This window comes from Pituophis catenifer, unplaced genomic scaffold (genome assembly GCF_029215685.1).
Source record: "Pituophis catenifer annectens isolate HBS135680 unplaced genomic scaffold, rPitCat1.0.hap2 SCAF_10, whole genome shotgun sequence".
NCBI classification, from domain to species: domain Eukaryota; kingdom Metazoa; phylum Chordata; class Lepidosauria; order Squamata; family Colubridae; genus Pituophis; species Pituophis catenifer.
In genome coordinates, this window is record NW_027256890.1 from 2,051,399 (window position 1) to 2,068,601 (window position 17,203).

General features: G+C 49.2%; 1 protein-coding gene across 2 annotated transcripts in view; it reads left to right on the plus strand.

Annotated features, from left to right (window-relative positions):
* Window positions 1-757: 757 nt before the first annotated feature.
* The window catches only part of MSI1 (musashi RNA binding protein 1), a 70,046-nt gene continuing 53,600 nt past the window's right edge, over window positions 758-17,203 (plus strand). For both annotated transcript variants that reach the window (XM_070950481.1, XM_070950480.1), the window contains exons 1-4: window positions 758-829; window positions 1,299-1,339; window positions 1,740-1,821; window positions 1,962-2,046. In XM_070950481.1, the coding sequence (XP_070806582.1) occupies window positions 771-829; window positions 1,299-1,339; window positions 1,740-1,821; window positions 1,962-2,046 (267 nt within the window). In that variant the 5' untranslated portion in view covers window positions 758-770. The remainder of the gene's footprint in view (window positions 830-1,298; window positions 1,340-1,739; window positions 1,822-1,961; window positions 2,047-17,203) is intronic.

Consider the following 17,203-nt stretch of genomic DNA (forward strand, 5'->3'; position numbering starts at 1 on the left):
GTCCTTGTTACCGGCTGGATGGGCTTTAACTCTTCGCGGCCCGGGCTCCTCCCCTCCCCCCCCCCTAGTTCCAGCGAGCAACAGTAATGAAGTGGCGGGCAGGCCCGGGAAGAGCAGGGAGCCCCCCCTCCCGCCGCCCTTGACTATGGAGGCCTCGTCCCGCAGGTAGAGAACAAAGCGGGGAGGCGGCCTGCTGGCCACGCTTCGCCCGGCATCGCAGCTGCCACAGCCCCAATTGGCGCCTGGCCCGGCCCTGTTCGGGCCGCCGCGCTCCGCTCCGCTCGGCCCCGCTTCCAAGCGGCGGCGGTGGGAGGCAGGAGCCGGCGGCGAGGGGAGCCCCTGGGCGGGAGCCTTTGTCTCCCGGGGCACCCGAGGACCGGAGCTTCTCCCGCGTGGCTGAGCGGGAGGGGGAGGGGGGAGGGAGGCTGGCGTGGCGTGCGGGCCGCCGGCGGGCAGAAAGGGAGCCGGCTGGCCGCGACCCCCGCGCGCATGGCCGCCTCGCGCGCCCCGCCACCCGCCTCGCCCGGGCGCAGCCACCTTCTGCGCGCTCGCCGGCGGGCCGGCTTTTATGCTCACGCCGGCTACCCGCCTGCCGGGGGTGGGAGGAGCCGGGCAGGTTGTCCCCGCCGGGCCCGTCCCTCCCTTCCCCTCCCCGCCCGGCTGCGAGGGGTCGGGGGAGGGGGCAGCATGGCCTGGCCGTCCGGCCCCTTTTCCAGCGCTCAGCTGCCCCGGGAGTGTGGCGCTGGTCCTCGCCGGGAGAAGTAGCCCGAATGGAGACCGAAGCCAGCCAGCCCGGCCTCGCCTCTCCGGACTCGCCTCACGATCCCTGGTACTCGGCCCGGCCGGCCTCCGCCGCGCGCTCGCCCGCCCGCCTCCCTCCGCTCGGGAGCCGCCGGCGTCCCCGCCTCCCGCGATGCCGGGAGCTCGTGGCTGGGGAAGCGGCCGGCCGGCCGGGGGGAGCCGCCAACATGGCCGATGCCCGCGCCGCGCTCCTAGCCGCTCCGCTCGCCCGCGCCACGCCGCCGGCAGCGCCTCCTTCTTGGCCGGCAGGCGAGGCTGGCAGCCCGCCCCCGCCGCATCTCGGGGCGCCCCGGCCGCCTCCCGCGCTCCCCGCCCGGCGCCCCGGAGCCGCGCCCCCCCTCGCCGGAGTTGCGGGGCTCGGCTTCGGCGGCCGCTTCCCGAGGCTCCCTGCGCGGCGCCCCCGGCCCGGCCCGGTCCCGGAGCGGGGCGTCCCTCGGCCGCGGCTCCCCGGTGCTGCCGGCGCCCGCCTGACTCGGCTCTCTTTCTTCCCTCGCTAGCAAAATGTTCATCGGGGGACTCAGCTGGCAAACGACGCAAGGTGAGCGGCGCGGGCGGGGAGGGGGTCCCGGGTGCGGGTCTCGCCCGGCGGCACCTGCCGCCCCAAACTTCGCAGCTCCTCCCCCAAACCCGCCTGCCCGCCCGCCGCCGCCCCCCGCATGGGAAGGGGGCCGCGGACCGGACCGGGGCTTGGCGGGCTTTGTGGTCGGCTGCGGGGGAAGCCGGCTGCTGGCCCGGGCCCGGGAAGGCGGAGGTCGCGCGGCCGAGCCGGTGGGAGCGCTGCTCCGGAAAGGGTCCCGTGGGCCGGGAGGGCTCCCCCCCCGCCCTTCCCCCGCTGCCCCGGGTCGGCGGTCCGGAGGCTGCGCGGCGGCATCGCCTGGGAGCCTCCGCCGCCGTTTCCCGCCTGGGAGCCCCACGGTGGCCTTGTGTTGTGCTTGCAGAAGGCTTGCGGGAGTACTTCAGCCAGTTTGGGGAGGTGAAGGAGTGCCTGGTCATGAGGGACCCGCTGACCAAGCGATCCAGGTGAGGCTCCCCGCTGCCTTGGGCACTCCGGGGGGGGGAGGGAGGGAGGCGCCTGCTGCTCCCCCCCCCGTCCTCCTAACCGAGTTTCTCCCTTTCTCGGCTCCCTCTCGGCCCTCCCTCCCTCCCTCCCTCCCGCGCAGGGGCTTCGGCTTCGTCACATTCATGGACCAGGCCGGGGTGGACAAGGTGCTGGCCCAATCCAGGCACGAGCTGGACTCCAAAACGGTGAGTTGCTTCTCTCGGGCGCTTTGTGTGGGTGAAGCATCCCTCCCTCCCTCCCATCCAGCCTTCCGCCTGCAACCCCTGAGGAAGGTACCGGGATTGGTTGGTTGGTTGGTTGGCCCGGCAGCCGCTGGGAGAGGCAAAACTTTCTCTTGTTTGCTGGAGCAAAGTTGAAATGTCTTTTTGAGCCCCGTCTGGCTGCTTGGCAGAAGTCTTGAGATTTGCCATCTTTGATTTTCCCATCCTAACTAGGAATCCTGGGAGTTGTAGTCTCCCCTGTTTTCAGGATGCCAACTTAAGGGATGGGTGTAATCAAAATGGGCACCCCACAGGTGACTGGACTGTGGGGTGAGGATGGGGACGTGCGTGTGTGGTTATGGGGCCAAGGCCAGGCTACGGAGAAGGAGGCTTAGAGGCTCTGGGACCAGTGTGGGGCTTTTCATTTGAGGACGGGTAGAAATGACTGGGGACAGGGGTGAGATCCGGTCTGGGCCCTGTTTTGGGGATACTGTCCCTTTGGCAGGACATTGCAGCCACCAAATGTGACCTGTAGGCCTTCCCCTTGGGCACCCAAACTGAAGTACTTCCAGTGCCGCCTCCTTCCCCCACGTAACCCCAAAGGGAGGAAAAGGGGCTTTTCCCCAGAGAGAGTTTATTGTGCTGAGATGCATCTTTATCTGCTCCATGGAAAGTGGCCTTCTCAGCTCATCCTGGGCTCAGATCCAGGAGTGGCTGTTGGGCCAATGGAGTTCTCCATATCTGTTTCCAATGTTGGGGGCCCACCAGATGTTCTGGGGGCTTGGCTGACTGGTTAGACTGCCTCCCAATAAAGCAGCTCATTCATGTCCCCATGGAAAGGCGCAACCTGCCTGTTCCAGCCTTCCCAGATACCCCATGCCAGCAATATGGGGATATCCCACCCATCATCCTCTCCAGATTGGCCATGGGGTGCCCGGACTTCCAGTTGGCATTCTTTTGCACCACTTTGGGTCAGGAGAGAGGAAAGTGAGAAGGAGGAATGTGAAAATCTGCCAGCTTTCCGTCCCTTTGAAGGTAACAATCTGTCCCCTGAAGAGTTTTTTTGTGTGTGTCCTCCGTCTCTCCATTCTCCTTTCAAGCCTATTTGCAGGTTTAGCAAGCAGAATCTTTATTCTCAGGAGGTGAGAAAGGCAGCTAAACTTAATCTGCCCAAGCAGCGATTGGGGGGCGGGGGGTTGTTAGGGTGAGCAAGGAGCAGGATCCATATCCTCGGTAGTAATAACAGGGCCCGATTCAGCCCTTCTGGTGGTTTTAAGATCCAAGGTGCCTGAAAAATCAAGTCCAACTCCACTCGTGCCAAATTTTATTTGGAATCATAACTTGTAATTTGCCACTTCAGAATCCTAAAATGTCCAACCCACGTCTAAGAAGACCTGGAGGTTTAGTGGTTACATCTCACGGACTTTTATTTTAGAGGCTTTGGGTGTGAGATTATGAGGTTATAAATGGTTTCAATGTTTTATAGTATCAACTGTTGTTTTATTCCTGGTACTATGCTTAGTAATGAGCCCATGGTAAATAAAAATAGTACCAGTACTAAAGTGGCTGAGTAGGGATTTCAACCCACATCTCCAAAGAGACCATAGGTGTAGTCCTTCCTTGATTAATTTGTGGACTAGTATGTTTGTTATTCTTCTGCATAACTCAGATGTGGGAATATGTGTGTATAACTGGGATCACAATTCCATTAAACCAGATTTGTTTGAACGACAATTGTTGAGCAAGTATCAAGTTAATCAAACATTAAGTATGGTTTGCAAATCTCGGTGGCTTTGGTGCATGATGTGTGTACTCATCCTTGGTGTCATACTGTGTAGATACGTTATCTTCCTCTGCATGGAGTGAGCAGAGCATTTCTTGTGAATACTTTTGGACACTTTGATCTGGCTGAAATCTTTAGGCTCAAGGCTGGGCTAGAAAAAGGAACAATGTTTGTTTTTAACATGTTTTCTCTCCAGCGAATGGCTATTAAGGAACAATGCTCCTAAAAATTCTCTTGCATGATTCTCATAAAAAGCAGGAGAGCTGAGCTGCTCCCCCCTCTTTTGATGGGGCTGATGCCCAGTTACAGTTCCCTCCCCCGCCCATTTCTGCTCAAATCCAAATCCTTGTTCTAAAGTAGAGAAACAACAAAAGCAAATAATGTTTCCTTGAGCGAGTGGTAAGAAAGTAGATCGTTCTCTCCACTGCCTGATCTGTATGAATCCAGGACCTTGTGATTCTGGTGTTGAATAAAACCTGAGTGCAACAAAAAACATTACCCTAAAAGTTAGGCACTTTCTTTGATTAAATTCAGCTTTTTGGTTTAGTTTCTTTACAACTTCTCAGGCTGTGCCCGGTGTGGTTGGCATCAGCAAACAAGCTCTAGATTGTCCTTGACATGCTCCTGGCCCTTTGGGGCGTTTTTCCAGCAAAAGGGGGGGGGGGAGGATTCCCTTCATCTAGACTTTTTACTATGGAGCAAAGGAAAGTCTATCATGGGTTTTGGCAAAGGGGGTCTATTTCAGTGGTATGGACGGGGGGCCTCTGCAGCTGGCCTAATCTCACAGACCCCTCAGATGAAAGTCCGTTGATCCCTATTCTTCTGCGCTGCTGCTGCTGCTCTCTCCCCGGCCTTTGAAAACAGGGCTGGGGGCCTCCTTGCAAGGCGGAGCAGGTGGGGGGAGGGGCTGAGTGGACCCAAGGAGAACAGAAGGGGTCTAGAGCGAGACAGAAGGCGATGGGAGTGGGCTGCCATGGCAGTCCCTGATGTGTCTGACTGGTGGGAAGGGTGGAGGGAGGAAGCAAGAGGTGGCGATGGCAAAACCTGCGCCCAGAAGGACTTATTTCTCTTTGTTTGGTGCTTAAACAATTTCCCGCCTTCTTATTTATTTATTTATTTATTTATTTATTTATTTATTTATTTATTGGTTTGATTTATATGCCGCCCTTCTCCGGAGACTCAGGGCGGCTTACAATGCGTTAAGCAATAGCCTTCATACTTTTGTATATACCTGCTTAGTAGGGCTTTCGCCCCCCCCCCAAAGCGGTGTTCCTTTTTATACAAAGTCAGCTTATTGCCCCCACAAACCGGGTCCTCATTTTACCTACCTTTGAAAGGATGGAAGGCTGAGTCAACCTTGAGCCTGGTGAGATTCGAACTCGCAGTAATTGCAGGCAGCTGGTATTACTTAACAGTACTTTAATCTGCTGCGCCACCAAGGCTCTTCTCCTCCTCCTCCTCGCTCTGTCCCCTCTGGACTTTTGGGGGGCTGATGCAGAAGGTCTACATAGCATCTCCCCGCTACCTGCTGTACCAAGGCTTAGTTCTCATGGGGCATAATCTCCTGGGAGTGTCAGGAAAAAGCACCTTCTTTGGCTTGAGTGTTGGGAGAAGCTGACTCTGCGTCCTTTCCACTTTTAATGGCATCTCGGACCTTCCCCTCCCTTTCAGGATCCTTCCTAGTTTGTTTATCTACCTGCCAATCGGAAGGGGAGGGGACCTCAAGGTGGGCATCTGAGGGCTGCTTTGCGGACTCCTCCGGGGCCCAGGAAAGCCAGGAACACCAAATGCTCATTCGGTGCCGTTATGTAGAGCCAGCAGAAGCACCCTTTCAAGGCCTGCCTGATAAGTGTGGCTGGAAACCCCTCTGCACAGCCTGGTGGCACAATTGGTGAGATGCAGTGGGCACCTGGACGGCAGGCGTCTGCCTACCATGGTCTAGAGGCAAGTTTCATCTTTGGGGAGGACCCCAAAGAAAGGCTTGCTCGACAAGAGCAGGACATTGCGCCATTTAGCCAGGGAGAATTTAGAGCCGTTTCCTGGGCCAGAGCTCCCAAAGAAGGCTTGGACCTTCTTCTGCCTTCCACTTGGACTTTCCAGGTCTTTTCTCTCGTAAAATGGAGCAATTTCCCTTGGCTTCCTATTCTACAGAGCTCCATTCCTTCCAGGGGTTGTTACCAACTTTTGCTAAGTTTGCAAAAAGGGCCCCAGAGGACATGTCTCAAGTGGTGCTTTTGTGGCAGAGTACCTGGGGGGGGGCACTGTGGCCTCTTTTGTTCTCCCCGGGGTTGGAAAGACGGCACAATGCCACACACCGTACTGTACTGGCCTTGTAAAGTTTTAAGCAGGAAACATTTCTCTTTCTCATTTCGGTGCTTGACCTTTGACTGGACCAACTGAGATTTCCTTATTAGCTAACCTCGGTTCACACATGCAGTTTTCTCTAGCTGGAACCCTGAGCTGAACACAGGAACTGAACCTGTAGGGAATTTGTGTCTCGAGAGCAGAAACGGACATGTTGCTTCCCTGTTCCACTTGTGATGTTGCATTCAGACATGTCTCCATCTGCTGGCTTCGGCGATGGGGTAAAAGGCTGCAGGGGCTGAGTGATTCCCTCCCCTGGAGAGAGCAAAAGAATTCCTTCCTCCACCCAAGACCGGGCTTTTTTGAGAACACTCTTCGTTTGTAAGGGAGATAACTGCAGGCTGCACTTTGTTTATGGAAATGTAAGTTTAATAGATACCTTGGCTGGACTGTAACATTTCAAAGGCTGGGGAGGCTGCTGTAGTCGGAAGTGTTTGTTTTTCTTCCCAGGTGGGGGGGTGGGGGGTTGGAAGGGTGGGGGCAGAGTGGGCCCTTCAGTTTCAGGATGGAGCAATTTGGCTCTTAGCTTCACCAGGAATCTGCCAGCGTGTCCCCTTACACCGTGGTGTTCTGGGGAGGGGTCTCCACATTCTCGACTCCAAAGTCTGTTGGATATAGTGTTGTACAATCCAAGAGTTCCCAGACAACTGTTGTGAATTGTGGGTGCTGGGATGGTGATTTTTGGAACTGTTCAGTGTGGTGCCAGCGGGCTTTGGCATTGTGGCAACAGGTTGGAGCAAAGGCTGTGAATCAAAATGGAATCAAAGAGCAAAGTGGTGACAGGAGGAGGAAGCCTTGCGTGATCTTTAGGAGATACAACCTCCACATCCACAGACAATTTAGATAGTCTTCGACTTACAACCATTCTAAGTTAACGATGGTGCTGAAAAAAGCAGTTTATGATGACCTCGTATTTACGACTGTCACAACTTTCCTGCCGTCACGTGATCACAATCCAGGTGCTTGGTAACTGGCATGTATTTTTGATGGTTGCAGCATTCTGTAGTCAGAGGATTCCCATTTATTACTTTCCCAGGTCCCAAAGGTGCTTTTTTCAAGAGACATAATTGGACTTTCTGGTTTTTCTTCGAAGACGTTTCGCTTCTCATCTAAGAAGCTTCTTCAGTTCTGAATTCTTTTCCTTCAGCTTCTTGGATGAGAAGTGAAACGTCTTCAAAGAAAAACCAGAAAGTCTGGTTGCCTCTTGAGAAAAAAGCACCTTTGGGACAAACATGACCTGGAGAACTGAGAAGAACTTCCCAGGTGGCTTCTGGCAAAATCAATGGGGAAAACTGGATTTGCTTAACAATTGCATGATTAAAAACTACAGCAAAAAGGTCCTAAAAAGGTCACTTAACAACCGCATTGCTTAGCAACAGAAGTCATGGTCCCTGTTGTGGTCGTACATTGAGGAGACACCCTGTGTATAGTAGTTCAAAACCTAGAAAGGAGCCTGATGGCCATGCTGTCTGGGGAAATGAGGGATTAGGTAACTCCATTTTGTTTCTCCAATTTATAGCCTGCCTCAATTGTCCCAGCCACTCTAGAACAGGGGTCTCTAACCTTGGCAACTTTAAGACTTGTGGACTTCAACTCCCAGAATTTGCTGGCTGAGGAATTCTGGGAGTTAAAGTCCACAAGTCTTAAAGTTGCCAAGGTTAGAGATCTCTGCTCTAGAGTTCCCCAACCTTGCCGGTTTGGCAGACCGGCTAAGGGGAGAGGAGGGGGAGAGGGGTTGGTTCCGTCTGAGTAGTGAGCAAGTGCACAAATGGAGCATGTTTGCACGCTACTCATGCAAGTGGGGATATATGTTCATGTGCTTTACCGCCATACTAGATAAACAGATGTTGAGACTTTGGAAAAAGTTCAGAGAAGAGCAACTAAGATGCTCAAAGGCCTGGAGACTAAAACTGATGAAGAACAGCTGCAGAATTTGGGTATGGCCGGTCTAGAGAAAAGAAGAACTAGGGGAGACATGATAGCAGTATTCCAGTATTTGAGGGGCTGCCACAAAGAGGAGGGGGTCAACATATTCTCCAAAGCACCAGAGAAGCAGGACAAGAAACAATGGAGGGAAACTAATCAAGGAGAGAAGCAACCTGGAATTAAGGAAAAACTTTCTAACAGTGGGGACAATTAACAAGTGGAACGGAAGTTGCCTTCAGAAATGGTGGACGCTCCATCACTGGAGGTTTTTAAGAAGAGATTATACAGTCACTTGCTTGAAATGGTAGAGGTTCTCCTGCTGGAGCAAGGGACTAGACTAGAGGACCTCCAAGGTCCCTTCCAGCTCTATTCTATTCTAGGCCATTTTGGCAGCCCAGTTCCGAATGACTCAAGGTCTGGTAGTGAACCGCAGCCCGGGGGTTGGGGAGCCCTGCTGTAGATGAGTCAAGGAAGGCTGGACTTTTAAGTGTATGTGATAAATGCCAGTTTGGTCTGAAGCATGATGTGGCTTCTTCTCTATCATTCTGGAGTGCAGAGTAATGGCTGCAAATCAACAGGGAGGCAGATTAGGACTGGACATTGGTAAAAAATCCCAACTGCTTTCAACTGTACAGTTAGTTTCAAAGCCAAAGGGCCTTGGGGAGCAGTGGCTCCTATCAGCCCTTGAAGGTGGACCAGCAATGCCACTTTAGAGTTTTAGGATATGGCAACAGGATCTTGGAACCTGTTAACATTTCTCCCTACCGGCTCTGGTGCCAAACACAAATTCAGGGTGGAGTTTTTTGGGCTTCTTTTTTCATGTTTGTCCCTTCTTCCCCCAAAGTCAGCTCTTAAGTTTTTTTTACTATTCTTCACTAACAAAGCTGGCTGGGGAATTCTGGGAGTTGAAGTCCGCCAGGCTTAAAGGTTGGGCACTCCTAGTCTATGGGAATGTTTTAATTTGGATTCTTGCAGTGAGCATGGGGTTGGTCTTGATGATCTCCAATTTTCCCTTCCAATTTTACAGTTGACCTTGGTCACCCTCCCTCTATTTTGTGGAGAGGAGGGTGGGGGTGCACTTAGGCAGTTTTAGACTCTGGGCTTAAAAAGGGGAGGGTGACATTTATAAATCGCAATAAAAGCTGGTTCCATTGCAAGGCATGTGTTTTGCATGTGTTTTGATACAAGTAGCCGTCGACGTAACAATTGGTCACTTAACAACCTTTTTTTATTATTATTATTAAAAAGTTTTACAAAAAAAAGAATTTCCCCCCCCCAATATTCCCCCCACCCTTTCCCTCCCCTCCCCCCCCCAGACTTCCCAGAGCAAAATACAGGGTATTTCAATTAACAATCATAAGCTAAATTAACCTATCTATCCTCAGACTACTAAATCCCCCCCTGAAACCTTAACTCCACTATAGATAACATAATACTTCTAATACTTAAACTTAACAACCTTTTGAAGTTATGATGGACCCCCCCCCCAGGGACTTGCAATTCAGAATTTCTGATTCAGAAGCAACTCTCGCAGTCACATGATCGCATTTTGGGTGCTCTGTACCTGGCTTACCTTTACAGGTGTTTGCAACATCCTGTAGTAAGGTGACCATGATTTCCGATATTTTCTTTTGGTTTCCAGCAAAACACACCCATTGGATAAATCAGACTCGCTTAACAACTGCTGCGAGAAAGCTCATAAAAATCAGGTGTTTAGTTTAGTTTTAGTTTTATTTACCATTACCATTTATTTACCATGTGGTCACATGGTGACCCACTTAACGGCTGCAGTGACTTACGACCCATGGGCTCTATTAGGGTTGTAAGTTGAGGGCCTCACTGAATTTTCTGTTCAATTTATTTGGTACATGGCAGTAACCAAGCATCGTCACGTACCACTTCTGCATCGTTTGAACTGCCCTGGTACCCCTTAACTTTTCCTTGCCCTGCCACTTTTGGGGTCCAAGCCCACCCTCTCTAAACAGGTGCCCTCCAGATGCTTGGGGATGTCACATTGCAGAATCTCCTCTTGCCATGCTCCCGAAGGGCACCAGATTGAGAAAGGTGCCTTTATTGATTGATTGATTGATTGGTTCGATTTATATGCCGCCCTTCTCCGGAGACTCAGGGTGGCTTACAATGCGTTAAGCAATAGCCTTCATACTTTTGTATATACCTACTTAGTAGGGCTTTCGCCCCCCCCCCCCAAGCGGTGTTCTTTTTTATACAAATTCAGCTTATTGCCCCCACAATCCGGGTCCTCATTTTACCTACCTCGGAAGGATAGAAGGCTGAGTCAACCTTGAGCCTGGTGAGATTTGAACTTGCAGTAATTGCAGGCAGCTGGTGTTACTTAACAGTGCTTTAGTCTGCTGTGCCACCAAGGCTCATATCCCCTTTCCGTGATGGCAAAGAAAAAAAATGGGGGAAGGCTTGGACATTTCTCCTGAATGTTTCGTTGTGCCAAAAGATTCCCTCCCCCCCAACTCTTCTGGTAAAGCAGCTGGACTTCAGTTTGCAGGACGGGAAAGGAAATGTGGTTGTCAGAAGGATGCAAGTGATTGAGGCAGCGACCTGGAACACTAACTCTGAATCCTTGTCTGTCCCTTTGGAATAATAATAATAATTGGCTGAGTTCCCACAACACGCTGAACTCTTTACTTGGGTTATCCAAACAGACCGGCTGTGTTCATACAAGATGCTGCGCCCAAATCAATAAAGCCTTTAATGGGCCAATGGGATGATGGCCTGGTTCACAGGACATGGAAGGTGTTGGCGGAGTTCCTACAATAACATGGAGCCACCAATCTCCTGGCTGCCCTTCAGCCCAGCATGGCAAGCGAGACCAGTCGGGAGGGAGGGAGGGTCTCCTTGCAGAGGCTCCCAGCCTTCCCCATGCTGGGAATCTGTCCAGTTCCTTTTAAATTTGGTTATGCAGACCCCAGGCCATGAGTTGGCTTGGTTGGTCCCTTAATAGCCAGAGGGACATTATGGGGTTTATTTGTTGGAGATCGGTCCTGCCTTTTGTATGGAAGCTCAAGACACCATATCTGTAGTGCTCTTTTCTCCTATTTGTTCTCATCACAACAGCCCTACGAGGTAGGAGAGAGCAACTGGCCCAACGCCCTTAGGAGCTTCTGTGCTGGGGATGGGTGGGGACCAGAAGCTGCATTTCTTGATGCAGCCCTAGGTTGCGTCAACAGAAGGATAGTATCAAGATCATGCGAAGTATTAGTACTACTTTGGTAAGTAAGACCACGCTTTGAACATTGCATCCAATTTTGGTCACCAGAATATAAAAAAGGGGCTGAGACTCTGGAAAGAGTACAGAGAAGAATGACAAAGATGGTTAGGGGGCTGGAGGCTAAAACATAGGAAGAACAGTTGCAGGAATTGGGTGTTTCTGGTTTAATGAAAAGAAGGACATGATAGCAGTCTTCCAATATTTGAGCGGCTCCTACAAAGACGAGGGAGTCAAACTATTTTCCAAAGCACCTGAAGGCAGGACAAGAAGCAACGGATGGAAACTAATCAAGGAGAGAAGCAACCTGCAATTAAGAAGGGATTTCACAATAGTGAGAACAATTAATCAGTGGAATAACTTGCCTCCAGAAGTTGTGAATGCTCCAACACTGGAAGTTTTTAAGAAATCTGAAAAGGTACAGGGTCTCCTGCTTGAGTAAGGGTTGGACTAGAAAACCTCCAAGGTCCCTCCCAACTCTGCTATTCTGTATTCTGATGCCAGTCCAGCTTCCTATCCTCTGTCCCCTACTTCACATTTGTGATTGAGGAGATCCGGGTTCAAGTTGCCCTTCACCCAGTGACTTTGGACAAGTGACTGTCCCTCAGACCCAACTACCTCCACAGGATTGTGGTTAGAAAAAAAGCAGATAAATAAAATAAAAAGTATATGTTTCTCCAGTAACCGGACAGAAAGAACTATAGGATGGCATTGGGATGGGAGGCTTATCCAAAAATCGGGTACAAGAGAACGCAAATCAACAGTCGTCGTCTTTGGAGGGTTTCCATAAATGGGAATTATTTATGAAATGGGAGGAGGGCTTTCTCAACTTGCAGGTGAGAATTTCCAGAATTGGGTGCTCCTACCTATTCAAATATAATCTCTGCCTCTGGAAAGCTAGGATGTCAGGAAAGAGCAGGCTGGATTCCTAGCCTCTGATTTTTTTTTTCTGTGCTCAGGGTCATTGGGCGAAGGACCACACCATCCTGAAAGGAGGAAAGGATGAAAGGAGCACACCATCCTTTAGACCAGTGTTTCTCAACCATGGCAACTGGAAGATGTGTGGACTTCAGTCCCCAGAATTCTTTGCTGGCTGGGGAATTCTGGGAGTTGAGGTCCACACGTCTTCATGGTTGAGAAACCCTGCACAGCAGTCACAAGCAGATGTGTCCCACAATGTGCCTATCTCTGAAATGCACCAAAACCCAAATATGCTTTTTGGCTCTTCCTAGCCTCTGCCCAAGGTGGTAAGGCTGTCATCCCGGGCCCCTTTTTATCCCCTGAGGGGCCACAGGCCCCAAGTGAGAGAGCAAAATAATAAAACAATACGTGTGAAGGTTAGGGAGTCCTGAATTCCAAGACACAAACTCACTGGGAGCCTGAGGGAATCCCCATGAAGTGGGGCAGAAAATCCTTCATTCTTTTATTTTTCCACGGGAAAAAAATTGCCATTTAAAAAAAATCATTTTTCTCCCAGAAAATTAATTAGTGGCATAATGAGTGGATACAAAGATTGCTCAGATTGGATAGCACTGAAGTTATAATTAGCTTTTCTTTCTTTTCTTTTTTTAAAGAGAAAGGTGATTATCTGTAGGAATCAACCATGCATATATAATAGAGCTCATTGGGGCATGCTAAAAAGGGTACACGAATAATTTCATCCTCTCTTATTATATTCCCCTTAAAATGTAAACAGGACCAGCAGGTGTCTGGCATTGCTACGGAGGGGTTATAGTTGCAGGTATGCTGATCTTAAAAGGCCTTCCAATAAAGCTTGGAATCAGGAAAAAAAACCCACACACATTCCAATAAAAGATATTTTGAACCTTGCCTTCAGGCTGCTGGAACGGGGCCATGCCAGAGTCAGTTGTGAGAGCGAATGGAAGTTCCACAGCGAGAGGGAGGGAGGCAAAACACAGACCCAGAAAATCTGCAAATGGGAGAGAAGCCCCCACCTGCCCCCAGGATTCACTCTGATGGTCTGATCAGGCTTTCAGCTCCTTCCATGTAAGGTCAGCCGATAAACTACCCGTGTTTTCCCGAAAATAAGACCGTGTCTTATATTAATTTCTGCTGCAAAAGATGCATTAGGGCTTATTTTCTGGTTAGGTCTTATTTTGGGTGAAAATACGGTACTAAGTGCATCCATCTGGCTGACGATCTTAACGGGCTTATTTTGGGGATAGGGCTTATATTACGAGCATCCTGAAAAATCATGCTAGGACTTGTTTTCCGGTTGGGTCTTATTTTCAGGGAAACAGGGTAGATGGTGGTTGATGGTGGCACTTCCCACACAATCGCAACACAGCACACAGTGCAAAGGGCACAAGGGTCTGCTGGTAGCCAAGACACCGTGCCCAGATGCCCAGAATTTCTTGCTTTTAGGTTTCTTAGGATCTGGCCAGGAGCAGAACTCCGAAAGCTTGGAGTGGGGGTACCTTGGTCAGCCAGCATCCCGGAAGAAGCCGGTGTGTGTGTGTGTGTGTGAGAGAGAGAGAGAGGGGGGGGAGATTGCTTGTTACAAAGAAACCCCCAGGCTCCTTGGAGCCAGTCTTGGGTTTCTTATAAGCATTGTGGGAAATTTGGGGCACTGCATTGCAAGGAAAGGAAGTTGGATGCCATGTAGGAGGAAGGTCACCAGGTGCTCCTGATAAGAATGATGGGGCACCAGCAGCATTTCCTCCATGGAAGCAACCCCCCCGTCAGGAATTTTTTTTGGACAAAGTGTGTGTGTTTGTGTTTTAAATCCTGACAACTGCCTGGACAAATTCCCTGCAATTTTTGTGGCAAGATTAAGAGTGCATGCACTGAAGGGAGTTTTTGGGGTAAAAACAATAGTTTTATTGCTGTCAGGGAAACTATGAAAAATAAGTGGGGTCATAGCATACAAGATACAAAGAAAATGCACCTGTTGTTTTCCCAGGGTGCCAGAAAACAGTGAGAAGGTTCTTTTCATTTCATTCCCATTAATTAAAATGTAAATGGACACAATATAAATGTGACAATTACTTGTAGTTCACCATTTCCTTTCCTGTCACATGACAAATTAAAATTTGGTAACCACTTTGGGGTCTGCTGAAGTCCTATTTTCCAACTTTAGGGAGATCCCATTTGCCTCTGGAACGTGTGTCTGGTCGTCTGCATTTGGGAAATAATTTTTAGAAGAAAGTTCACTAAAGATTTAAGGACATGGGCTAAGTGCCAGACCGACCTGGGCACTACTCCACCCAAAAGGTTCTGCCCTGGTAGGAGTTTTGTACCAGGCATGCCAACCTGCTTAATGGGAAATCCTTAGTCAAGTGTGATGTGCAAATTGAAGTTGCCACTTCTGGTTTACAAAACCAGAATGGAAAACTGGCTATTTGCTGCTACGCCATCATGGTAGCATGATGGCTTGGTAGGATTGACTAGAATAGAATAGAATAACAGAGTTGGAAGGGACCTTGGAGGTCTTCTAGTCCAACCCCCTGCTTAGGCAGGAAGCCCTACATCATTTCAGACAAATGGTTATCCAACATCTTCTTAAAAATTTCCAGTGTTGGAGCATTCACAACTTCTGGAGGCAAGTTGTTTCACTTATTAATTGTTCTAACTGTCAGGAAATTTCTCCTTAGTTCTAGGTTGCTTCTCTCCTTGATTAGTTTCCACCCATTGCTTCTTGTTCTACACTCAGGTGCTTTGGAGAATTGCTTGACTCCCTCTTCTTTGGGGCAGCTCCTGAGATATTGGAACACTGCTATCATGTCTCTCCTAGTCCTTCTTTTCATTAAACTAGACATACCCAGTTCCTGCAACCGTTCTTCATATGTTTTAGCCTCCAGTCTCCTAATCATCTTTGTTGCTCTTCTCTGCACTCTTTCTAGAGTCTCAACATCTTTTTTACATTGTGACAACCAAAGCTGGATGCAGTATTCCAAGTGTGTCCTTACCAAGGCATTATAAAGTGGTATTCTATCCCTCTGTTTATGCAGCCCAGAACTGTGTTGGCTTTCTTGGCAGCTGCTGCACACTGCTGGCTCATATCTAAATTGTTGCCCACTAGGACTCCAAGATGCCTCCCACAGTTAATACTATTGAGCAAGGTACCGTTGATTGGTTGGGGTTGAACCAAGAAGGCAGCACTGAACTCTGTCTCCTGTCTGGTTGATGACCTGCAACAGTAATTCAGGTCCCCCAGGAGGGAAGTACACCAAGTTTAGGGCCATATTGCAAATTTTCTGGGGGTTAAGGATGAAATAGACCTGCTTAATAGCACTATCCCCATTGTGACTTCCGTTAGTTTGGTGCTGAATTTTGGTGGCATGTTCTTGAGATCTTTCAGGGGCCATAAATAGGCTCACCTGAGTTTAATCACCCACAGTGTTTGATGCACTTATACCAGTTGTAAAGGGTCAATGGATCTGCGAAGGATCTACTGCCTTTTAATTTCAAGGATGTTATTAGGATTTTGCATGATTTTAGCCCTTCTGCCCATATGCAGAATTCCCAAAACCTCTTGGCCAATGGCCAGGGAACCTTGAGCAAGATTGGTCTGCTTAAATGTACTTTTTGTGTTTTCCCCTAAATCAGTTCAAATGTTTTTGGTAGTCTGGGAGGAACTTATCTAGCATATAAAATCATTCTTCCTCAGGTCCATGCTCCCTGGATCATAAATCGAATAAATATGCTAGAACAGAAAAACTTAATAGTTCAGGAAATTCTGTTGGTTCAAGTTTTGTAAAAATCTATGTTGTTAGGGAAGGCAGTGTCTTTTGCATTCAGCTGGCAAAAAATGAACAAAATGGCATCAGGATTGTGGCCTATCCAGTCCAAGACAACAGTTCCCATCGCTGAGCGTGGGGAGAATGACATGGGCCATAGCAATTGTAGTCCAGAGAATCCCACATTGGAGGTGTTCGATTTAACTGAGTGTAACAATGTGGAAGTCTACCTGGAGTTAAAAATCCTGGTTGCGTTCAATGAAATTTGCTCACAATTGAAGTCTCTGCCTTCCTTTGCATCTCCTGTGATGTTTCTGGTTTTATCAACCATATCATATTCCATTTCATGCAGGGCCCTGCCTCGAAATCTGATATGATGGAAACTGATGTATAAAGTAAATTTTGAATTAAATACACTAAAGCCACTCACAGTAGTGTAAAATGCCAGATATCTAGATAGATTGTCAGGATGAGTGAAGGCAATAGATAAACTTTTCTCCATGGGTCTTTTGTGGGGAGGGGGATTTGAGAAGAAGGCACGGTCCATCTTTGGGACAGTGGGACAGTTGGAGGCCCAGATTCTTCACAGTAAATGTAAAGAAAGGAGGCGGCCAATCCATCAGTGAATAGAATAGAAGAATAGAAATAGAAATAGAAATAGAAATAGAAATAGAAATAGAATAGAATAGAATAGAATAGAATAGAATAGAATAGAATAGAATAGAATAGAATAGAATAGAATAGAATTTTTTATTGGCCAAATGTGATTGGACACACAAATAATTTCTCTTGGTGCATACGCTCTCTGTACATAAAAGAAAAGATACGTTTATCAAGAATCATAAGGTACAACACTTAATGATAGTCATAGGGTACAAATAAGCAATCAGGAAACAATATCAATATAAATCTTAAGGATACCAGCAACAAGGTTACAGTCATACAGTCATAAGTGGAAGGAGATAGGTGATGGGAACAATGAGAAGGTTAATAGTAGTGCAGACTTAGTGACTAGTTTGACAGTGTTGAGGGAATTATTTGTTTAGCAGAGTGATGGCGTTCGGGTAAAAACTGTCCTTGTGTCTAGTTGCTCTGGTGTGCAGGGCCCTATAGCATCATTTTGAGGGT